The sequence below is a fragment of the Cynocephalus volans genome, chromosome 3, assembly GCF_027409185.1.
Source record: "Cynocephalus volans isolate mCynVol1 chromosome 3, mCynVol1.pri, whole genome shotgun sequence".
Taxonomy (NCBI): Eukaryota; Metazoa; Chordata; class Mammalia; order Dermoptera; family Cynocephalidae; genus Cynocephalus; species Cynocephalus volans.
The window spans coordinates 24,238,102-24,261,227 of record NC_084462.1 but is presented as its reverse complement, the minus strand read 5'-3'; the positions used below and the strand labels follow the sequence as shown (position 1 = coordinate 24,261,227).

General features: G+C 52.1%; 4 protein-coding genes across 6 annotated transcripts; 1 reads left to right on the top strand and 3 right to left on the bottom strand.

Annotated features, from left to right (window-relative positions):
- Positions 1-4,159: 4,159 nt before the first annotated feature.
- Positions 4,160-5,399, bottom strand: MBLAC1 (metallo-beta-lactamase domain containing 1). Its single transcript, XM_063091808.1, has one exon. The coding sequence runs from the start codon at positions 5,240-5,242 to the stop codon at positions 4,487-4,489; it is 756 nt and encodes a 251-aa protein (XP_062947878.1). The 5' UTR covers positions 5,243-5,399; the 3' UTR covers positions 4,160-4,486.
- A 578-nt stretch (positions 5,400-5,977) lies between these two features.
- CNPY4 (canopy FGF signaling regulator 4) lies at positions 5,978-10,783 on the bottom strand. The gene is made up of 6 exons (XM_063091339.1): positions 10,587-10,783; positions 8,561-8,687; positions 8,369-8,465; positions 7,589-7,711; positions 6,928-7,045; positions 5,978-6,836 (listed from the first exon to the last, which is right to left on the bottom strand). Exons 1-6 carry the CDS (start codon positions 10,699-10,701, stop codon positions 6,676-6,678), a joined length of 741 nt encoding a protein of 246 aa, XP_062947409.1. The 5' UTR covers positions 10,702-10,783; the 3' UTR covers positions 5,978-6,675.
- A 313-nt stretch (positions 10,784-11,096) lies between these two features.
- On the top strand, positions 11,097-19,266 carry TAF6 (TATA-box binding protein associated factor 6). 3 transcript variants are annotated; one of them, XM_063090313.1, is made up of 15 exons: positions 11,097-11,497; positions 14,460-14,674; positions 14,760-14,846; positions 14,981-15,134; positions 15,350-15,406; positions 15,499-15,618; positions 15,839-15,984; positions 16,066-16,143; positions 16,235-16,336; positions 16,443-16,625; positions 16,912-16,986; positions 17,124-17,249; positions 17,775-17,948; positions 18,217-18,411; positions 18,718-19,266. In XM_063090313.1, the coding sequence occupies exons 2-15, from the start codon at positions 14,519-14,521 to the stop codon at positions 19,096-19,098; spliced, it is 2,034 nt and encodes a 677-aa protein (XP_062946383.1). In that variant the 5' UTR covers positions 11,097-11,497; positions 14,460-14,518; the 3' UTR covers positions 19,099-19,266. The 3 variants fall into 3 exon arrangements, with proteins under 3 accessions (XP_062946383.1, XP_062946382.1, XP_062946384.1); XM_063090312.1 differs by having other exon boundaries at positions 11,097-11,573; XM_063090314.1 differs by having other exon boundaries at positions 11,099-11,140.
- Positions 19,153-23,096, bottom strand: AP4M1 (adaptor related protein complex 4 subunit mu 1). Its single transcript, XM_063090315.1, has 15 exons — positions 22,923-23,096; positions 22,738-22,826; positions 22,331-22,437; positions 22,157-22,253; positions 21,885-21,995; positions 21,711-21,791; positions 21,438-21,500; positions 21,271-21,337; positions 21,113-21,166; positions 20,867-20,973; positions 20,672-20,766; positions 20,362-20,406; positions 20,085-20,135; positions 19,842-19,953; positions 19,153-19,690 (listed from the first exon to the last, which is right to left on the bottom strand). The coding sequence occupies exons 1-15, from the start codon at positions 22,978-22,980 to the stop codon at positions 19,466-19,468; spliced, it is 1,362 nt and encodes a 453-aa protein (XP_062946385.1). The 5' UTR covers positions 22,981-23,096; the 3' UTR covers positions 19,153-19,465.
- Between the last annotated feature and the right edge of the window lie 30 nt (positions 23,097-23,126).

Sequence of the window (23,126 nt, the reverse complement as noted above, 5' to 3'; positions counted from 1 at the left end):
GGGGTGGTCTGGTCTCCAGCTCCATGCCCCGGGCCCCCAGGCAGGGCACCGAAGCCCTTGGCCAGCCTGTTTTCTGAATTTTATGATGCTTTATTATCCTAGAGCCTTGTGGATCCAGGGAGGGACTGCCCCTGTCAGGGTCAGCTAACCACTAGAGATAGCAAACAGCGTGCCTGTGAGGATGCCTTTGACATGCAAACCACTCAATTCTGAGACCATACCGCCTCCTTTTGTCAGGTGCCTGCAGCCCCATATACCATTCCCAGCCCTAAATCACCCCATGGCCGGATGCCAGACAACTGAAGACCATCTCTATAGCCCAGAGCCCACCCAAATTATTCAAATTAGCCCATCTTAAACCTGCTCAGTGACTTACCCGCCTTGCCCATTCCTTCCTGTGAAAACCACAGTAGATGCTTTAGCCCATGCTTTTCCCTCACTCCGTCCACCTGCTGACTGACCCCTATGCTTTCCTGGGTGGACTGCATGACATGCTGTGCCCCTTCACCTTGGGAACGCAAGTAACAAACTATTTCTTCAATGGGAATCTCCCCCTGATCTGTTGGCCTCACCACACCTAAATAAAACCAAAATCCTGGGTACATTTTAAAACAAATCTGCTTTCTGCACAGATGAAATCCCTGAGACAAGGAAATTCAAAGAACCTGGATCTCTGAACTTGTTTCCAACCTGTCTCCTCCTTCTAAGCCCTCACTACTTCCCAGGAGCCTGACGCTGGCACAAAAGCCCTTGACTCTGAGAACCTCTTTCCTCCAAGAATCCCCCCACCGCCCCACCCCACTCCCGCCTTTGCCTTAGCTCAGGATTCCTCCCCTCACACACTTCCATTAAGGGCTCCCCTTCTTGCCAGTTGGTTTTCCTTCAGGAATGTGACAGACAACGTCCTCCCTCGGTGTATTTCTCCAGTCATCGTGGCCAAGGAGAGGAAAGAGTCTGGGCAAGTGGCACCGGGGCTTGCAGAAAGGGCAGCACTTACTTCACACTCACAGCTTTAGCCTCTTCTTACCTGCTCATCGTTTTGCTTACAGTTCTGTGCCCTGAACAGCCGCGCTACCCTGGGATCCCAGCCCCAAAGCCCTCTGGCTTCCGCTGCCCTGCGCCAGCCACTCCTTCCCACTTTGACAGCATCCTGGACGGCCACATCGTCCACATGATGGGGGGCTCCACATTCCGGCAGTGCTGGGAATATCTGTGTGACACCGTGCCCTGTGAGTAGCCATGGGGGAGGGAGTAGGACACTGAAAAGAACAAGAGGAGAACAAGAGCTGTGAGAAGGCAGAAAACATCATGTCAATGGTGCAAAATGCCTGGATTTCAGTAGAGTGATGTGAAAGGACAGGACGCCTGCTTTGGGGCAGGGGAAGGGCTGAGAAACAGGGTGACTTGATTATGCGTAATCTCCACATTTCAGGAGAGCAGGTATATGCACAAGCTTGTCTGGAACTGAGAACTTGCTGGAGGGTACTGGAGGAACAGAGTTGGAATTTAAGAAGAGAATTGTAGAGAAACCAGGATTTAGGGGTTTGTGTTGTGACAATTGGGAGACACTGGATGTTTCTAAGCAGAGATTTCAGTTTGTTAGACAGATGGGATTGAAAAAAGAAAAGCCAAAGCCCAGTTATAAGACAGTGGTACAGTCCACATGTGAGGCAAGGGGAGGCTGAACTGGTAAAGAAACTGTCAGCAGTAAAGGAAGGATGCTGGAGGGCGTGACAGTTCTTGCTGAGTGATTGGTTCTAGAATGAATGGAGATGATGGAATAACTCTAGATAACCACAAAACAAACTCCAAATGGAGGTCACTGGGGTGCCTGGATTGGGAGTCAGGGGACAGGAGCAGGAGAAGACAGTGTATTTATTTCATAGCCCTTCACACTGGGTTAAAGAGGTGGGAGGGGACTTCTAGGGAAATGAGTGGGTGAAGCATTTGAAGAGATGGGATTGGAGTTGAAATGAGATGTCAGTGCTTCAGACAGTTTTGGTATTTATTCCTTTGGGGATAAAAGTTAAAAGAGGTCAGAATGTCATGCAAGCGGAGTCTTATCTGAATCTCCACTTTCACTAGGGTTTAAGAGAAATTCCACAATGCAATATAACACGAATGAAGGAATATGCCTTATTGCAGAAAAAGGGTAACTTGAGAGCCAAGGATGAGCAAGAAAAGAGAACATGAGCACCCAACCCCCTCCCCTACCTGTCTTCCATCACCCCACAGAGAGGTGTGTAGGGTCCACATGGTGGGTCTGTGCTGTCATGAAGGAACCCCCCTGAACCACCATTGCTCTACCTTCTTACCCACAAGCATGAAAGTTGCCTTATCAGGCCTCTTGGCATGAAATAGTCTGGAAGTGGGCTGCTGTTTGTTTACACGAGTTATCTGAAAACACCAGCTGCCCCACCTGGAGACCTGGAGGCCTGTGTGATGTTGTCTACCCTCCTGCTGAAGTGACTGAGGACTTAGAATAAGCCTTCACATTTGGGAACTAAGAGGTCACTGGTAATATCACACATTAGGGAGAGCAAAACCAGGTGGTCATAGGATACTTGTGTGCTAAGAGAAAAGAGATCCTAGATCCTTTGTATTTTTAAAAGTACAGCCCTATGTTAACCCCTGACCACCCCACCCTCCCCACAGCCCTGAAGCCAGTGGATCTACATGCCACATACCAGACAGGGCCCCCGATGGCAGTGGAGACCTCTGCACTGCCGAGCCCACGGCTGGCCCCTGCTCTCCCTCCACACACCAGTGGCCTCCCTGCACTCTGTGGTCCAGGAGCTGGTGGGCCTGGCCAGGGGCCCCCACACTGTGGTGGTGCTGGGCCTAGGAGCTCACTTCACCCCCTTCCCTCCGTCCATCTTTGTGCGATGACTGGCAGGGATCCGGGCGGTTGTGGCCACCCTGCTGGCCCAAGAACCCAGCACTCTTGTGGTCATCAAACTGGCCAAAACCGGCTACAAGTCTGTGTATGGCAGCGACTGGTTCACCCTCCAAGTGAACTGTCTCCTGTGAGCTGCCTTCGCTGACCTCTGTGTGGCCTTTGTGGATTCCTGGGAAATGACCTCCAGCCTGGCCCTGCCAGACAACATCTACCCAGGGCCACTCATCGTCGGCAATGAGGTGGACTTACTCCTCTCCTTCATCTGCCCCACGTGAGTGCTCCTGAGGGTCCTGGGTCTGTGCTGATTGAGGGCCTAAGACCTGGGACACAATTGTGGAGAGATGACAGCTTAACAGGACCTCCGGGATAACGGCAGGTGCCATGAAATTCTCTCACCTTAAAGACTGCAAGAGCTTCCTAACTAGTCCAGCCAATTCTACCCTTGCCCTATTCCAACCTCTTCTCCACTCAGAACAAGAGTGATTATTTTAAAACAAATGAGACCTGTCTTTATAGCCTGCTCAAAAGTCAACACTTCCAGCTCACAAACCCTTACCATGGTCCATGAGGTCTTGCATGACTCTGCAGCCTCATTTATGCTACTCTTCCCTGGCCCTGTGCAGCCCAACCCCATGTGTCTTCTTGCTGCTCAAGCTGTCCTGCCTCAGGGACTTTTACCTGCTGTTCCTGTGCTTGGAATATCCTTCTCCCAGATCTCCTTATGGCTGGCTTTCTTCTCATTCAGTTCTCTGATCAAATGTCATCTCCTAACAAAGGCTTTTCCTGACCACACCCCACTCTCCCACCCCAGTACTCTATTTCCTCCTTATCGTGCTTTTTTTTTCATATTACTTTACTAATCACATCCTATAATTATTTGGTTTGCCACTATTATTGTTGTTGATTTGTCTGTCTGGTCAACAGAATGTGATCTCCATGAGGGAAAGGGAGTTTGTCTAGCTTGCTCAATGTTGTATCCCAAGACCTAGGGCAGTGCCTGAAGCACGCAAGTGTTAAATAAATATCCACTAAAGAACGAATAAGTGAATGTATTAAAGTCAGGTGACTAAGGGATCACCTCTATGCCCTGAGCCTTCTCTCAGCAACCTACATCCTATGAGAAACAGAGTTGGCCAAAGTATCCCCGTTGCAGTTGCTAATTACCATACTTGCATGATTACCACAATTAATGCTTCACGTTTACATTAGGGCAGTGTGATTTTCAGCGCAGTTTGTATTTTTATTTTGGAGGACCCTCACAGGAGCATTCTTGCATTTTACTGAGGCCCAGGGAGGATGGAGCCGAGCCAGTCCTTGATCCTAGTTTGGCTGCAGAGACAGGCAGAGAGTGATATTGGCGAGAGCATGGCAAGAACACTCTGTCTTGTCTGGAAAACCGGCCTCCGGAAAGGGATGGAAGCGCCCCACCCTGACTTCTCTGACTCTGGCTGACCGAGTCCTGTCCGTCTCCTGGACTCCAGTTCCTCACTGGAGGGGCTTCCCTGACAGGAGTCCAGTCCCTCTTGGGGCTTATCAGTGCGGGGCGGGCTCTTTGTCTCGGATCACCGGTTTTTGCAGGCTGTTCCCCTACTTTGTCTCTGGCTGCAAGGGTTCCCTGACCACCCGAAAAGGGGCTCCGTGACCAGGCACGACCACGTCGGCAGTGCCGAGGACCCTCTTCCGGCTCCGCTCCTGGGCCACCGGGTCTTCACTCAGCGCCTGCCAGGAGTCCTCGTCCCCATCGTGCTCAAACACATCGCCCGCCACCACCACGGTGCCCAGGGCCGTGCCCGCCACCACCACGCTCACGTCCCGCTGGCTCCCGTGACCCGGCGTGGCCCACACCTCCAAACCAGACCCCAGACGCAGCGGCCGCTCCTCACTCATCCCGTGGGGCAGGTATCGGCCCCCGGGGAGGCAGAAGTCGTGAGAGACCAGCAGAGCCGCCCCCGGAAACAGTCCCAGATTCCCGATATGATCCGAGTGCCCGTGGGTCCCCACCACCAGAGTCACGTCTCCCGGGGCCACGCCCTGCCCCGCCAGGGCCCCCAGCAGCGCCTCCCGAGCCCAGGGGCCCCCGGTGTCCACGAGGATTGGGCCTAGAGCCGCTTCCTCCAGGGCGGTCTTTGCGTCGTCGCCCCCGGGCGGGGACTCTCGGTGGCTGGAAGTCGGGCTCCAAGCTTGGGGCAGGACAAGGGTCACGGAGCCGTCGGCTCGAACGGCGTCGCCGACCCCCTCCGGCTCCGCGTAGCCCTGCCGCAGAACCACGACGGAGTACGGCTCGCCAGGCACCAGGAAAGGAGGCGCCCCGCGTAGCGGCTCGGTCCGCACTAGGCTGTTCATGGCAGTGGACGGACGGGCTGGGGAGAAAGAAAATGGGGCTTTGGCGACTGCCCAGTCCCTCCGAATTCCTTAAACACCCGTCCGTCACTACCCAACTGGCACGGTCCACGTCTCGGTTCTTTGCCGCCCCCTCCCAGTCTGAAGGTGGCACCGCCCTCAACCCCCTGCCGAAGATGGTATTGCCCAACCTTCCTTGCTACGTGGTCCGCCCCTCCCTCAGCGTCGGAATCGGCCCGGCCTCGCTAGTTTGGTGGTAGGTCCTCACCCGTCGACCTCCAGAGGATATCCTTTTTCTTCCCCTCTAAGCCTAGCCACTCTTTACCTTGTATCTAGTTATAGCGCTTCTTGTAGATCTTACTACATTCGAGGAAGGCACAGATATTAGAAAATGCGAGGGATTTTGTCCTCTGCGCGCTTCCGTAAGCCCAAGTATGGCGGCCAAAGCGCCACGTACGAAATTTTAATTCCGGCGCATTCCTCAACACGCGCCGCGCAGGCTGCGCAAACCCAATCTTTCCTCCCTACAGGTCACCATCCCGCAAGTCCTGCCAGCCGCTTTGGGCGGCAAAATTACAAAGCACCCTTAGCTTCTAATAGGAAGGCGGCCAACGGCCCAACTCTCTGGGCGCTGCCTCATGGACCAGCAATAGTGTGTGCGTAGCCGTTGTTTGAAACTTTGGGCCCCGCTGATACTTTTTAAAAAGAGTTTAATAGCAATATAGAAAAATTGGCTCCTGAAGCCGATTAGTTCAGCTGATTAAACACCAAGGACCAGGGCTCGGTCCCTGTATCGGCCAGCCACCAAAACAAAAAAGTTCTCATTACAGAAAATTTGGCACCTGTGAAATTTTATGCTGGGCCCTCGGTGAAATTAATATGAAGTAGACCCTGTATCTGCCCCACTTATCAGCATCGCCTCATTCCCACCCAGTGTCCTATTCTTGTTAAGTTTGCTGGCACGTAGTGTCCTGGACATAGGCTGTGTATATGGGCTGCAGAGAATGTCACTTCTGGCCTCTTATTTGTGAGGGTCTAAGAACAGATACCCCGAGGGCCAGGCAAAGTGACTTTCCCTACACCCACGGCTCCAATGCAAATACTGACCTCTGGCTGGAGGTGGGGAGTAGACATATTTAAAGGGGAAAGGCTTCGGTACTGTCACCACACAAACCTGCCAAGTAAGGGGCTGGATGACAGGTAGAGGACTGATCCTTGTGAGCAGGAATTCCACTTGCTGCTCCCACCTTTCTCCCCATAGCCATCCTGTGGTGCATCACAAGGATCCTGCCTGAGGGCAGATGGGAGAGAACAGCTACAAGCTTTGGGGTGGGGTCACACACAAACACACCCTTAAAGCTGTGGGGGCAGGGAGAGCTCAGATGTCAGAGGGTTCTTCATAATCCCTGACTTTTCTGGGGGCTCAAAGGTAACAGTCAAAGATCTTCTGGGTCGTGCTTGGAGTGGCCTGGTGTCTTGGTCATCTTTTCTTCTTTCTCCTCCTTCTCCTTCTTCTCCTCTTCCTCCTCCTCCTCCTCTTCTGTCTTCTCTTGTCCATCTGTGAGCTCCTTTTCAGTCCAAGTTTCCTGCAGACATGCTAGGTTGGGTGAGAGAAAAGAATTTAGATACTGGTCCTGGACAGAGGGGAGGCTGTGGCCTGGCAGGAGAGGCACCCACCCCCCATGTACCAGTTTCAGTAGCTTGGAGCACATGACCTTCACAGAGAAAATGCTGTAGGGGCTGCTGCTGATGGTGGAAGTACCAGTCTCCCACGACTTCTTCAAACTCTTCCAGCATCGTCTCACACTGGTCAAATGGAAGGGCCAGAAGAGTATTGCTCTACTGGGCTTTGGAAACCTTCCTCTCTGTTCTCCACTTCCTGTCACCCTCATTCCATCTAATTGCCCTTGGAGAGACAGGTAGCCAGGAGGTTAAGCTTGACTTACTACTATATGTGCCATCCTCATTCATTCAACAAACATTTACTAGCATCTACCCTGCTAAGTAGGTTATTAAACTCTGACTCTCAGCTCCTTGCCTGTAAAATGGGAATGGTAACATTGCTTACTACGTCAGGTTGTTGTGAGGGTAAAATGAGGCAGCAGCTGGAAAGTATGTAGTGCAGGATCTGGGACCTAGTAGGTGCTCAATAAGTGGTGGTGAACATTATAAGCCTCTGCTATTACTTCCTGATATGCTTCTGGGCCCACTTTAATCATGGCTTTGTCCTCACTCTGCCCTCCGTCTCCCTACTCAGAGGTGGACATCCCCTACAGTCAAATCCTAGGCCCTTGCTCCCCCCTCAGGTTCCCATCTCACCTCCCTGGACAGTGCAGTATCTTATCCTACCTGCTTCTTGAGGAATGTGACCTCCACGCTGGGTTCATCCCACAGCTCCAAAGGGATCCCCAGATCCACCTTCACCCCCTTCTGTACTAGTCCTTTCAGAGTTGCCATGGTCTGACTCTGACCCTGAGAGATGGAGAATTTGGGATTAGCCCAGCCTACCAGCCTACCACCTCTTTCCTCTTTCTGTGTTATAAGCTTTGTCAACTACTGGAGACTCAGGGGTGAGTTCCTTGGGGGTGAAATGAGGGACCCTGACCACGAGGAGGGGACACTCCAGAGTTGGGAGGATATGGGCAGATATCTCTTGAGGATACAGGGTGATAGAGTTTGGATGTGTTGTCCCCGCCAAAACTTATGTGGAAATCTGATCCCCAATGTGGCAGTGCTGGGAGCTGTTTGAGCCACTGGGGACGGATCCCTCATGAATGGATTAATGCTCTCCTTGAGGGAGGGGGGCCTGAGTGAGACCTCACTCTATTAGTTTTGGCAAGAGCTGGTTGTTTAAAAGACCCTGGCAGCTCCCCTCTCTCTCTTGCTTCCTCTTGCCATGTGATCTGCTTGTACCCGCCAGCTGTCTGCCACTTTCCGCCATGAGTAGAAGCAGCCTGAGGCCTGCACCTGATGCAGCTGTCCCAGAATTGTAAGCAAATAAACCTCTGTTCTTTATAAATTACCCAGTCTCAGGTATTCTTTTATAGCAACACAAAATGGACTAATATACAGGGGATATAGGTCTTTGTTTCTGAGAAGCAGGGGTCCTGCCCTTGGTAGGGGTCTGACCTTGGCATATCTCAGTGAGCCTTTACGCTCAGCATGAACACTGTAATCCAGGATCCGCTCACATAAATTCTCCAAGGCCTCTTCCAACCTTGTCTCTCTGTAGGAAGAGGGGAAACAAAGACTCCCTGGATGCTGCAGGAACTCCCAGGGCTCCTTTAGGGGTTGGAAGGTAGAGGAGCACCAAGGACTCACGAAACGCTGTAAGACACTTGTCTCTTCCTTTTGCCTGTGTCCAGCACCTGCCCCAGCTCCAGCACCTCTCGAGATCGGCCAGTGCGACTCAGCTCCTCCTGTAGCTCCATGCTCAGCAGCTTACACACTGGTGGGGAGGAGACGTGTGCAAGGGGAGGTGAAAGACAAGCAAACATACCAGCAGTTCATTCTGCAGATGCCCCAGGGCAGCAGGGCATGCAAGTGCAGACTTGAGCCAGACTGACCGGGTTGGAATCCTGGCTCAGCTGCTCAGTTGCTCTGTGACTATCTTACTGTGCCTTAGTTTCTTCACCTCTAAAATGGGGATAAATAGTATGTCTCTCATAGGGGATGTTAAATAAATCAGCATACATAAAGCCTCTAGAATAGTGCCTGGCACATAGCATTGTATTAGTGTTTGCCCTTATTCTGCAGTTATTTATTGAGCTCCTTCTGTATGTACACTAATGAAATAGACAGCAACAAACAACCTGTTGGGACTGCCAGTGTAACTGGGAACAGATAAACAGATGATGACAATATGGTGTGTTGGAGCCTACACCAGAGGTTAAAACCAAGGGACTTAATCTCATTGGAAAATGCAAAATTCATTAAATGGTCACTTAGGTCATTTACTGACTTACTATTAGTCTTTGATTTCCTTAAAGGTGAGCAACATGTCTTCTACTACTGTCTTTCTGGCACCTAGTACATGACCTGGCACATGGTATGTCCCAAGAAAAAGAATAGCCCACTCAGAAGTGACAAGCAAACTAAACCAGGAACGAGTAACAAAAGTGCCTAAAATGTACCCGGTACTTTGCTAGGACCTGGGACACACAGGCACTATCCTTTCCTTCAGGGGCTTATAACATAGTGGGAGGTGACAGATAAGGAAGGAGGCTTCCAAAGGAGGTGACGTTTAAACTAGGTCTTGAAGAATGGATAGGAGCTTATCAAAAACAGAAGGGAGAGAGTCATTCCAGAGAAAGAGAAAAATAGCAAAGGCACAGAGGTGTGAGAACAAAGCACACTCTGGCTGGTGAGAAGTTCAGTGTGGCGGAAGTACTAGCACTTTGGGGATGGAAGTTGGGGATATGGAAAAGTTTTGAGCCATGCAACGAAGAGTCTTACATGCTCTGTCAAAAAACGTTGGCTGTATTCTGATCACAGTAGGAGGCCTGTGGAAGTGTTAAAGTAAGGAATGACAGAGGTGGGGGAAGAAGAGTGGGATCATGGAAGTGAAAGATGAGAGATTAGGGTCAAATCATGAGGAACACTGATGTTGAAATGCAGTGGGGGTTGAGGCAAAGAGAAAAAGAATCCTGGGAAGAAATTAAAGTCAGGAAGGCAACCAACTAGGGAATCAGGACACTTAGTGATCCAGATCTGAAGTGTCCCCTCCCAGCTGGGCCCAACACAGATGCAGCCACGGAAGATGCTGCTTGCAAAAAATCCATATAGTACACACCCTCTGCAAAGCCTCACACTGACAAGGAACCTCTCCTAGCTGTGCGCCTCCCCTCTTGTTTATGAGCTTCAAGGGCTGAGTTACTCACCCTCAAACCACCTCAGGGGGGCGTGGGGCATGGGACCTGTAATTTGGGAGCGTCTCTGCCGGGGTGGAGCAGAGGATGTCTAGGAGGTATGAGCTTCACACCCCGCTCCCGCAAGATCTCCACATTTGGGTCTGGTAGCACGGGCGAAACACACACCGAGACGTTCGGTAGCGTCAGCGGTCCAGGGCAAACAATCCCTAAACTATAATTCCCACAACCCACCGGGGCCCAGCCAGCAAAAAAGGCGGGTTTCCCTCTGGATGTCTCAGAGGAACTGTAGTGCCATAGTTTTGGAGTGGCACTATGCGTTCCTTTCCTTGACCTCACTCAAACTGAGACAAGCTCCACCGGAACTTCCCTCAGGCCTTAAAGGACGTCCAGTGACACTCATCACAGTCCATTTGGTGAGGCTTAGACGAAAGAGGTGGGGCAGGGCGATGCGAATAGGGGCTACTCCCATCAGATACCTTCGCACTTGCTGGGCAAGCGTTCTGTGTCATCGTCCTCCTCCTTCGGCGTCCCAGCCCAAGCCCCGTACACGGCCAAAGTGAAAAGCAATATTGCCAACCGCACAGGTCCCATGACAAAGCGCCGTCCACAATCACCGCTTGCCTTCAAACTGACTTCGAGAAGGCAGCGGGCTCTTTAAATTCAGACGCGTGCGGCGGCAACCTTAAATCCAGCCTGGCATGGCCCGCGCACGCGCGGAACCAGCCCCCAAAGGGGGAGGGGCCTCATTGCTCTGGGTTTCCCCGCCTCCGTTTTGTGGCACCTCTTGAAGGTCCTGGCCGCCGGGTAGTGAAGGAATAAATGGAAATAATTAGAACAGAAGAGTGTGCACCTTACACGTACCTATAGGAACAAAGTTGTTTATATGTAGTGTCGGGCCGTGAGTCTAGAGGACTTATTCTGGCTCGGGGAAGAGGTAGTGACTGGTTCTCTGTGGACACCAGGACCTGCTCCTGGGAGAGGGCGGGGCCAAGATGGCGCCGAGCGCCCGTTGAGCGGCGCTATGGCTGCGGTGAGAGACTTTTCCTGTCCCGGCGCTCGGCATGCTGGGCGGGTCTAAGTAGTACCCAAGAGGAAACCCTTTGAAGGGCCCGTGTGGGAAGTGGGAAGAGGACGGTTGGTCGTGTGTCCGTACTCTTGGGGACTCCGTGTGTGTGTTTGCATCGGAGGGATGTAGGGTGGGCTCTCTGAGCCTCCTTTTGCGCTGCCTGGGGAGTCTTCGACTTGCTTCTCCGCTGGGGAAACTACTGCACAGATCTAGCTCAAGTCAACCCTCCTCTGGGAATCCTTCTTGCCGTCTCCACTGATCTGAGCAGCTCCTGAGGTTGTAGCGTGTTTTATGAGCCTTTACTGGCAGAAGGTACCGCAGGTATTGAAGGATTAATAGGAGTTCGCCAGGGAACTGGGACTCTACCGCTTCTTGTATACGCGGCGCCAGGCACAGAGTATGTGTTGAATAATTGTGTTCCCTATAGATAAGACTTATAAAAGTCGGGGAGGAGACCTGGGATGGTTTGAAAATAACCAATTATCCTTCAGCCTCCATCTTCCAATACCCCCGGCACGCCCCCACTCTACCCCTCCACTCAGTCTTGAACACTACTGATGTTAATCTTCCTAATCCCCAGCTTCAAGCGTGCCACTTTCCTTTTGACCACTGTGTAGACTCCAAGCTTGGGACTATGTCTAATTCGTCTTGATAATAGCGATACCGAGTATTTACTGAGGACCTACATCTCTAAGCCTTACAATTCATTAATTTATTCAGCAAGTATTTATTATTTACAATGGCTCAGGCACCAGTCTGGGCTCCAGGAATACATACATCAGTGTACATAACAGATAAAGATCCCTGTCCACATGGTGGATAGCGGGGGATGATAAACAATAGGAAATGATACAACGTATTTGTAGATATTAAATGCTTTCAAAAGAAAAAGTAGAGCAGAGTGAAGGCAATAGTGCAGAATTAAATAGAGTGGTTAGGGTAGGTGGGTGGACATCGGAAAAGCACTCCAGGCAGAGGGAAGAGAGAAAAGGCAAAAGTAAGAGCATTCCTCGTAGGTTTAGAGAACAGCAAGGAGGAAGATGGGGTTGGATCAAGGCGGAAGAAGGAAGGAGAAGGGGTCAGAGATGTAATGAGGAGAAGACATACCTTGAAGGGCCCATTATAAGAACTTCAGATTGTACTCTATGGGAAATGGGGAGCCGTTACAGGGTTTTGAGCAGAGGAATGGCAATTTGATTTACATTTTGACTGAATCACTTTGGCTGCTACATTAGGAATAGATGTGGAGAGGCAAGAGTGGAGGCAGGGAGATCTTGTCAGGAGTTCATTAGAGTTACCCATAGTAGACGATGGAGACCTGGGCCAAGCAGTGGGAGTGGAGGAATCAGGTTGGATTACCTGGTGGATTTGACATGAGGGCTCAGATAAAGATAAGTGCCTGGATGGATGTCACTGCTATGAAGATGAGGAAAGCTGAGGCAGGAGCAGGTGGGTAGGGGGAGATCAGGAGTTCAGATTTACTGAGGATTTTTGAGTAGTTTGATATACAAGTCTACAGTTAGGCAGAATGCTCTGAGCTGGAGATACAAATCTGGCTGCCACCATCCTATAAGTGATAATATAAAGCTGTGAAAGTGGCTGAGGTCACTAAGACAGTAAGTGTAGCTGGAACAGAAGACCAACGGCTGAGCCCCGGACACTCCAACATTAAACAGGTGGGGAGAAGAAGAACCAGTAAAGGAAACTTAGAGGGAATGGCCAGTGAGGTAGGAGTCAAAGAAAATGTTTTCAGAAGGAGTGGTCACCTGGGCAGGCAAGTAAGATGAGGACGGAGAATGGACCTTGGGTTTAGCAATGTAGAATCACTGATGATTTTGACAGTGGTTTCAGGAGCCTAGTAGGGGCAAAAACCTAATTGGAGTAGGTTTAAGAGAGGAGAGGAAAGTAATTAGAAACAGAGTTAGGACCACTCTTTAAAGGAGTTTTGTCGCAAGGAAGAGCAAAAAAAAAAAAAAAAAAAAAAAGGGATATATCTTATAAACTGTAACCAAAAAAAGATATTTAAAACAATTTTCAGTTGTGAAATACACATAACAAAACTTGTCATCCTAACCATTTTTAAGTGTACAGTTCAGTGGTATTAAGTTCATTCACACTGTTGTGCAGCCATCACCACCATCTATCTCCAGACTTCTTTTCATCTTGCAAAACTGAAACTCTGGTAGCTATTTAAACAATAACTCCCATTCTCACCTCCCCCTCACTCATGGTGACCACCCTTCTTTGTCTGTAATTTTGACTAAACCTCATATAATGGAATCATACAGAATTTGTCCTTTTGTGACTGGTTTATTGTGCTTAGCAGAATATCTTCAAGGTTCATCCATGTTGTAGCATGAGTCAGAATTTCCTTTTTAAGGCTGAATAATATTCCACTGTATGTATATACCACTGTTTTTTTTAAAATGGGAGCGAATGATCTGGTAGATTGAGAAATTGAGGATGATACAGGAAGATGGGAGAAATGCTGGAACAACACTTGAGGTGGGAGGAGCATGGACAGTCCTCCATGGGAACAGGTGGAAAGTTGCCAGTGCTGCCAGGTGGGCCAACCTGGTGGTGGGAGTCTGTGGAGGTCCTCTTCTGGTGGCTGAAAGTGAGGAAGTAGAAAAGATGTCAAATAGGACAGTGGGGGACTTAGTATGCTGGAGAAGCACATAGTATAATTGTCTAGCAGTATTAAGGGCCCTTTTGAAGTTTGTGGCCATAAATTTAAACTGAGAGGTGGTCAGCATGGTTATATATTTTTCTCATCATGTTCGGTTGTACAGGTCTTATAGGCTCAAGAGTGAGAGTTGTACTCAACCAATACTGTATTTTTGTCAAGCATGAATAATGATGCAAGGAGCAAGAGATCCTAAGGTTCATGGCAACCTTAGGAAAAAAGACATTATCCACATTTTACAGAGAAGAAAAACAAAGCAGGGAATTTAAGTAATTTGCCCAAGCAACACAGGTAGGAAGTAGCAGAGCCGGGATTTAAATTCAGATCTGTGTTCCTTTTGCTATACCTCATTTGTACACTGCCTGGCATAGAATAAGAGCTCACTAAGTTATGGTGAATTGGATCAGATTCCTACCTTTTTCTGTTACAACTCAGGGCTGACTCACATTAGAATGGACAGAAGATACCCCCTGAGTTCCTGCTGTCCTCCCATCTCCATTGTTCTCCCTTCCTTGTGGCCTTTCTTAACTAGATAGTCCCTCTTCCTTGTATCTCACATTTCTTTTTTCATCCTCTGCCTGTCCCATCCCCCGCCAGAGTGTCCATCTCTCCACCCTAGAACATCATCCTTCCAGGCAGGGGCGAGGAGCTCCAGAATGGCTGAGGAGAAGAAGCTGAAGCTCAGCAACACAGTGCTGCCCTCAGAGTCGATGAAGGTGGTGGCCGAGTCAATGGGCATCGCTCAGATTCAGGAGGAGACCTGCCAGCTGTTGACGGATGAAGTCAGCTACCGCATCAAGGAGATCGCACAGGTAACCTGGCCTTTCTGCCCACCCCTGCCAGGCCCCTTTCTTCCTCAGGTTATCGGGCTAATGTCCATTCTCCCACCATCCCCAGGATGCCTTGAAGTTCATGCACATGGGGAAGCGGCAGAAGCTCACCACCAGTGACATTGACTATGCGCTGAAGCTAAAGAATGTTGAGGTGATTGGGAGAGACAGGAAGGGGCTGGTGGACTGGGATGGGAGCCGGGTGTTGAGATGCCGTCCTCCCATTTATCTTCAGCCAGGCCTCCATGGGCTTCCCTCTCACCCCAGTGTCTCTCTCTCCTGATATAGCCACTCTATGGCTTCCACGCTCAGGAGTTCATTCCTTTCCGTTTCGCCTCTGGTGGGGGCCGGGAGCTTTACTTCTACGAGGAGAAGGAGGTTGATCTGAGCGACATCATCAATACCCCTCTGCCCCGGGTGCCCCTGGACGTCTGCCTCAAAGGTTGGGGGAGGACCCTCAGAGCTGGGTGGCAGGGAGGAGGGAAAGTAGGAGTGATGCGTGTGGGTGTAAAACCTCACAAGTGAAGAGAACCTCAGTGTGAGATCCCTGGTGAGTTGCAAAAGGGAAGCAGGAATGAAAATGCACCTTCCTTAGTGTAGAGCAACTTCCTAGCATCCATGTCCAGCAATTCAACTTGACACCTTACTTCCTTGCAGCTCATTGGTTGAGCATCGAGGGCTGCCAGCCAGCTATACCAGAGAATCCACCCCCAGGTAACCTCCATGTCCAGAGCTAGCCCCTTCCTCCTTCATTTACATCTCCTGCCACTCTTGTCACTCCTCTGCTGTGACTGCTTTCCCACCAGCTCCTAAGGAGCAGCAGAAGGCTGAGGCCACAGAACCCCTAAAGTCAGCAAAGCCAGGCCAGGAGGAAGATGGACTCCTGAAAGGCAAAGGCCAAGGGGCTGCCCCAGCCGATGGCAAAGGTCAGTACTGCTAGGCCAGGCCTTTCCCAACTCTTGCCCCAAAGTCAGATGGTTGTTGGTGAAGTGGCTGAGGGCAGTGGTTGAGAACCCCAGAATGGATCAAGTTGCCTAAGAGGAAGCCAGGTCTCCTGGATAGGGGGAGGTACGGGATTAAGATTTGTCTGGTACTGGGCCTCTTCTGGAGCTTTCTTTTTCAAACCCGTCTCCCCAATTCATACAGGGAAAGAGAAGAAGGCACCACCCTTGCTGGAGGGGGGCCCTTTGCGATTGAAGCCCCGCAGCATCCACGAGTTGTCTGTGGAGCAGCAGCTGTACTATAAGGAGATCACTGAAGCCTGTGTGGGGTCCTGTGAGGCCAAGAGAGCGGTGAGGCCCCCCCCAGCCTGCCTATACCCCGGGATCCCTCCTCTCGGAGGCCCCATCTCACTCGCTTCCTTCCTCCCACAGGAAGCTCTGCAGAGCATTGCTACGGACCCTGGGCTCTATCAGATGTTGCCACGATTCAGTACCTTCATCTCGGAGGGGGTGGGTGAGAAGATGAGGTTCTGGGGAATGATGGGCAGCAGGAGAAGCTCATCTGAGGCGTCTCTGAGCCCATCACTTCTCCCTTCTGCAGGTTCGTGTGAATGTAGTTCAGAACAACCTGGCCCTGCTCATCTACCTGATGCGCATGGTGAAGGCACTGATGGACAACCCTACACTGTATCTAGAAAAATATGTGAGTGGTCCTGCCCATCCTCCTCTCTTCCCAGGGTCCAGGAACCCTGCTGCCACCAACAGGAAGTCATTTGTCAGAATCAGTTGACCTGCCAAGTCTCCCTTAGGTGCATGAGCTGATTCCAGCTGTGATGACCTGCATCGTGAGCAGGCAGCTATGTCTGCGACCAGATGTGGACAATCACTGGGCACTCCGGGACTTTGCCGCCCGCCTGGTGGCCCAGATCTGCAAGCATTTCAGCACAACTACTAACAACATCCAGTCCCGGATCACCAAGACCTTCACCAAGGTGAGCCAGGAGAACGTAGATGTCAACTGTTCTCATGCCCCAGGGTTGTCACCAGGACAGTGAGAGCTTTACCCAAAGCAGTGGTGGGTTGGTTGTGGCTGGGGGAAATGACACTGGAAAGAAGGGGCAAAGGGGAGACTGGAACTGGGGGGGCGGGGAGTCTGAGGGACTTGAGCCTGAATGTCTTGATGATTTACAAGGGAAGTGTGTTTATGAAAGGCTTGGGCCCTTAACAATTAGCCTTTCCAGACTTCTTCACCTGGGTTTATTTTCCTTCCCCTTACAGAGCTGGGTGGATGAGAAGACTCCCTGGACAACTCGTTATGGCTCCATTGCAGGCCTGGCAGAGCTGGGACATGATGTTAGGCCCTGGGGGGCAGAACTGGGAGAGGGGAGGCAGTCATCGGGTTACAGAGGGCAACATGCCCCCCTACACAGACACACGCCAGAGACCCCTGGTGACCCCATGGCTTCGGCTGCTCCCTTCCTTTCCAATAGGTGATTAAGACCCTGATTCTGCCACGGCTGCAGCAGGAGGGGGAACGGATCCGCAGTGTCCTGGATGGCCCAGTGCTGAGCAACATCGACCGGATTGGAGCTGACCACGTGCAGAGCCTCCTCCTGGTGACCAAAGCCCCCTGCCCCTGCTCTCCCTCCCTTCCCACTAATCCTCCTCTTCCACCCCCCACCCCTGTACAATGTTTAGCAAAGCGTGTGGCGTATTTTATACTTATTCCCATCTTTGCTGCATATATTCAGAGCATACCTCAAAGTCCTCTTTTGCAGATGGAAAGACTGCGGCTAGAAGCAAGTGTTATTAAGTCTCAGGCTGTCACTTCTAGACTGAACTGCCCCTGATGCTTCTGCATCACTCTATGGCCCGCTGTGTGCAAGGCAAAAGCCCTATAGATCAGCTACCCCATAGATATTACCAATGTATTTAGCAAGTTCTCCATTCATACCAGTTGGTGCCCAAATTTTCTTATGAAGCAAAACCATAGCCTTCCTTACACACACGATAGCCCAACATAGTTTGACCTCCAACAGGGACACTGAAGTGACTGGTGATCCTCTTGTTCACTCTCGTCCCATTGCTCTCAGAGCACCAGCTTTCACTCTACCTGGCGTGTTTTTGCCTTCTTTTTTCAGAAACACTGTGCTCCTGTTTTGGCAAAGTTGCGCCCACCGCCTGACAATCAGGATGCCTATCGGGCCGAATTTGGGTCCCTCGGTCCCCTCCTCTGCTCCCATGTGGTCAAGGCCCGGGCCCAGGCTGCTCTGCAAGCTCAGCAAGTCAACAGGACCACTCTGACCATCACACAGGTTAGTGATCAGGTGGGGAAGAAGGGTGAGAGGAAATGAAGGACCCCAGGGTGGGACAGGGCCATGGTGCCCAGCAGGACAGGGACCCACACATAGACACATGCACACTCAAGCCTTGAGTCAGCAGAGTCTTGGGGAGCTGAGGCCCCCTCAGAGAATGATGACCCAACCCCAGTGAGAACCACCGGGGAAGGAGGCCAGCTCTCTCCCTTCCTGCCCTTCTTTTTCTTAGGTGTTGAAATTTTCTTCTTGCCTCTTCTCCCTGCAGCCCCGGCCCACACTGACCCTCTCTCAGGCCCCTCAGCCTGGCCCTCGGACCCCTGGCTTGCTGAAGGTTCCTGGCTCCATCACACTGCCTGTCCAGACATTGGTGTCTACGCGGGCTGCTGCCCCGCCTCAGCCTTCCCCTCCTCCAACCAAGTTTATTGTAATGTCATCCTCCAGCGCCTCATCCACCCAGCAGGTACATGGAGCTGTGAGGGACAAGAGATGGTGAGGAGCACCCTGAAGGGCCCAGGTCACCTCAGAGCACCCTGGGAAGGCCCCAGAGCACAGCACAGTCCTCTCTGGACCCAAAATCAGGAGAAGGAAGAGGCACTTGCCAAGAGGCTGTAGCTGCTTGTCCTAAGCACCACCTCGAGCTGGGGTCTATGGGATGCTGAGGACAGATCGAACTGTTCAGCAGGGGAGCAAATGAAGGATTACCGCCAGGCCTCAGGGGAGCAGGAGGGCACCAGGTGATCAGCACTGCCTTTCCTTTCTCTCCCAGGTCCTGTCCCTCAGCACCTCAGCCCCCGGCTCAGGCTCTACTACAACCTCTCCCGTCACCACCACGGTCCCCAGCGTGCAGCCCATTGTCAAGCTGGTGTCCACTGCCACCACTGCACCCCCCAGCACTGCTCCCTCTGGTGCCAGCAGCGTCCAGAAGTACATTGTGGTCTCACTTCCCCCGACAGGGGAGGGCAAAGGAGGTCCCAACTCCCATCCTTCTCCAGTTCCTCCCCCGGCATCATCTCCCTCCCCACTTGGGGGCAGTGCCCTCTGTGGGGGGAAACAGGAAGCTGGGGACAGCCCCCCTCCAGCACCAGGGACTCCAAAGGCTAATGGCTCCCAGCCCCCTGGATCAGGCTCTCCTCAGCCTGCTCCATGATGCTCCATCTGCTGACCTTCTGCTCACCCCAGATTCCTGAACACAAGCACGAAGGCACAAGCACACATGCTGCGTGGAAGGAGGTAGTGTAGGCTGCTTGCCCACACTACTTTCTTTTTAGATATTGTACAGCCAGTTAGTTCCTCAGAATAAAAGTTTCATTTGTAAGTTCCGATCCACCTCAGTCCTTCTGTCATCAGATACCATGGAAAGGGCAAGTCTGTCAAGCCCTCCTGCTCTTTCAGGACTCGGGATTCTTCCTGCCCAGATTCAGAGCCATGGGCCAGAAGGTCAGAAAATAAAAGATTGTTCTTCTCCCATTTGACAGACCACTGCCTTTGCTGCCTGTATGCTTGGTGGGAGAGCCTTAGACCCGAATGACATAGGCGTCACTGTGGCTTAGGTGCCGTACCCACTTGTGGGGATTGGCGTTCCCACAAGGTGTGTAGGAAAGCCTGAGGAAGCGCACCTGGAGGCCAGAGCACGTGTGCCGGGGAAGTTCAAAGGAGAGGCTTGCAGGGCCCAGCCCCAGAGGAGGGGCTGAGGTGGAGAGCCCATGGCTAGGAGGCCCTGGCTGGCCCGGGACATCCATCTATGAAGAGAAGAAAGAGGGCAGGGAAGCCTTCAGACCAGGCAGCTTACCATGCTGTTGGGAACAAGGCAGCAAGTGCTTTGGGAAGGCTGGCTTGGGGGCTGCAAATAGAGGTCAGGGGAGAGGGTGCTAGAGGATCAACAGTGGCTACCTGGAAAAGGCCTGAGAGTTGAGAGCCTCCTTGTACCCGAGGCAAGCCCCAGAGAAGGGCTCCCTCCCCCAACTCTGCCTTCTGCTCTGGGCTGCTCAGCTCCTGAGAAAGGCTAGAGTTTGGAGAGGGAAGATATGGGCTCAGTCATGCCCTGTGGGGCAGGTGGGTCGTACTCACAGCATGCCTTCCTCCCCCAGCACCACGCTGTTCTCCAGGAAGCTCCCATGGAGAGCACACACTAACCTGACCACCCCTCGTGGCAGGGGAAGGTGCAGCCTGACGTTGAGAGCTTGGCTACAAAGAAGAAAGAACAAAGTCTGTTCCAACACAGCACAGTCCCTTGTCCCCCTTCCTCTTGAATGACACAATAGGAGCTTAGTACCAGTGCCTAAATGCTACAGCCTCCAACACAATTGAATTCTGAGTCTGGTGGCTTCACCTGAAGGAAGCGGCAGCAGGTGCCTGGCCCTGCCTCCTGTCCTACACAGCTGGACTGGGCCTGGCCAACCCTTATTCTTACCTCTTTGGGGGCAGGTCACATCTTAACTTCAGATAAACCTGGAGCCTGGAAGAGAAGGTAAAATACCATTTCTTAGGCCATTTTCTACCGGCCTCTCACCATGTGCCACCCAGGGCCTCCATGTGTGGCTGTGTGGCTGTGTAGACTGTGCCCCAGGAAGAAGAAGGGCCAAAGTCCAGCCCAACTCCACCTTTTCCCAATTTGCATCCTATTACCACTGCCACCACCACCCCTTCGTAAGAAGTCTTGGGAACATACATGTCTTAGCTTAGGTTCCAGAGTAGTTCTAGAACAGAAGAAATGGTCTCACCGGCCTGAGCCTCGGTCCCACTGCACGGAGGGAAAGAGCCGAAAGGGAAGCGGGGAGGGGAGGTCATCAGAGAGTTGGTATCGCATCACAGTCAGCTGAGACCAGAAAGGAGCAAGGTCAGTTTGGTCTCCTCACACCTGCATGGCCACACATCCCCATGGAGGATGGAATATTCCATGCCACCCCCATCCTGACCTCGCCCTGAGGTGGCTGCAGGCGGAGGATTCGATGAGACTCAAACTCATCCAGATGCACTGAACTGTGAAATGAGACCTCATCAACCCGAATTCCTGGTCCATAACCTGGAAAAGAGAAAGACTCCTCTTACCCATATTTTGGGAGAGAAAAAAAGGGACCGGGAAGGACCCATCTCTAACTTCTCTCCATGAAGTCATTTGCAGTGACCTACACCTAGGAGAAAAAGACCCACATTCTTCTTACCTCTCAGTTCTGACTTCCCAACACAAAATTCTTCTGTCAAGCCGATGCGCATCTCTACCAGAGGAAAGAACATCAGGAGAGGTTAGCAAACACCACCATACGTACCACCAAGGAGCCTGTCCCAAACCGAACCCTGGGTCCAGCTGCAGATCCCTCACCAGAGCCGCTGGGAAGGAAACTCTTGAGCCGGATCTCTCCCTGCACATCCACCTTCAATAGTGATCCCTGAGAGTGGCAGGAGGTTAATGGCCAGAGTCCTGGCCTCCCCAACACATTTCCCAAACCCCACTGGTCCTCAGCTCCAGGGTTGGGAGCCAAAACTTACATTAGATGCTATCAGCACGGACAATCTCTCAACCACATCCAAAAAAACTTCATTCTTTTGGCTCTGAGGAAGAGAAGGGATTTGGGTGGTTGGAGGCTCAACGACCTGTGTTCTAAAATGGGAAGGCAGAAAGGATGGGGGCCCTAGGGTGGGGACATGGGGGTGAATAAAGAGATACCCCTGTCTAGGGGAGGTGGAAAGATATGACAGGATCTTGGACCCTGGGTCCCCTCCAAAAATCAGGGGGTCTGACTCCAGCAAACCCTCCCTCACCTGGTCAGAGCGACTGGACAGGACAGGGCGGCTAGCTGCACTACTGGGGGCCACTTTGCTCTGTTGCGTCTCGGCCCCAAACTGTAAAGCACCCAAAGTAATCAATCCTCAGGTTTGACACTCCCAGCCAACCCTCCTTCTCCTTCCTTGTTCCCCTCTTTCTCCTCTACTGACCAAGCCAACACTGCTCAGGTCAAAAAGGCTGAAGGGCTTGCTGACCACGGCTTCTGTCTGGATGAAGTTCCTCAGCATCTCTGTGGATGTGGTCTGTATGTAGCCATAGTCCTATTGGTGAAGGAAGGAAAGACAGTCTTTGGGTGGTCAGCAGAGGGATGGGGTGATACAGGAGTGGGTTTAGCCTCTCAACCACAGGACCCCACGGTAGAAGAACGGATATATATCTTCAGGGGAACAGTGGACAAGAGATGGAAATCCTTGGGCCTTACCAGCACTTCATCTAGGAGTTCGTAGACAAGAGTTACATTGCGGGAGATGGTCCCCTCACTGAGGGAGCCACAATAATCGGTCAGGAGAGTGGCTAACCTGAGGAATCAAGGCGAAGTATGCATATCCTCCTCCTCTCAGACCCCCACTCCAGGTGCCCAGCCCAGCCTTCTCACCTGGAGAGCAGCTCTAGGAGGCTGAAGGGAGAAACGTTTTCTAAAGTCGTGGCCACCAAATAGAGGCCGCTGTGTCTGATGTGAATAAAATGACGACCGTCGTGGTGCTGAAGCAGAGGCGGCGAGAAAGACGTCAGGAAAAGACACCCGAGGTCTCATCCGGATGCCCTACCAGCGTGACTTTGGGTGCTACGCGAACCGTCCCAAAGGCCCAGCTACCTACCCCAGAGTTGCTGAGGACTGAGACATGCAAGGAGCTATGCGTGGTGTACTGTTAGCGCTCCACCAACTTTCATTAATTTTATTTGAAGAAATGTATCCCCCCGCCAAGTGGAAGCCTTCGAGAAAACAACCTGGAAGAGAGGAGGCGCCCACCCGACCTGCCCCGCCCCCCCGCAAGTGGTTACCATGACAACCGGAGACTCATCTCCTGGCAGTCCCGTCAGCTTCCGGTAGAAGAGCTCGGCCATATCCCGGCCGCCACTATCCCCGCGGACTGGACAGGTGGAAACAGTTAAGGAGCCGGCGACACAGGCTGGCTCTGGCACGACTCCCTCCCAGCCCCTCCACCGCCTCGCGGGTCAAAGGATACAGTCTTTGTAGATGAGCGGGTCCCCCTTGGAGGACAGAATGAAGAACTGGGAAATCATGGCCGTGCTGAAGAGTAGACAAGAAGACGGCGAAAGTTGGGCCTGCCCCGCCCTGCGGCCCCGGAACAAAAGGACGCGCGTGGGCTGGCCCTTTAAGAGCGATTCTCCTCCGCCCAGGCAGCTCAGACCGCGGGAAACCGGGCGCC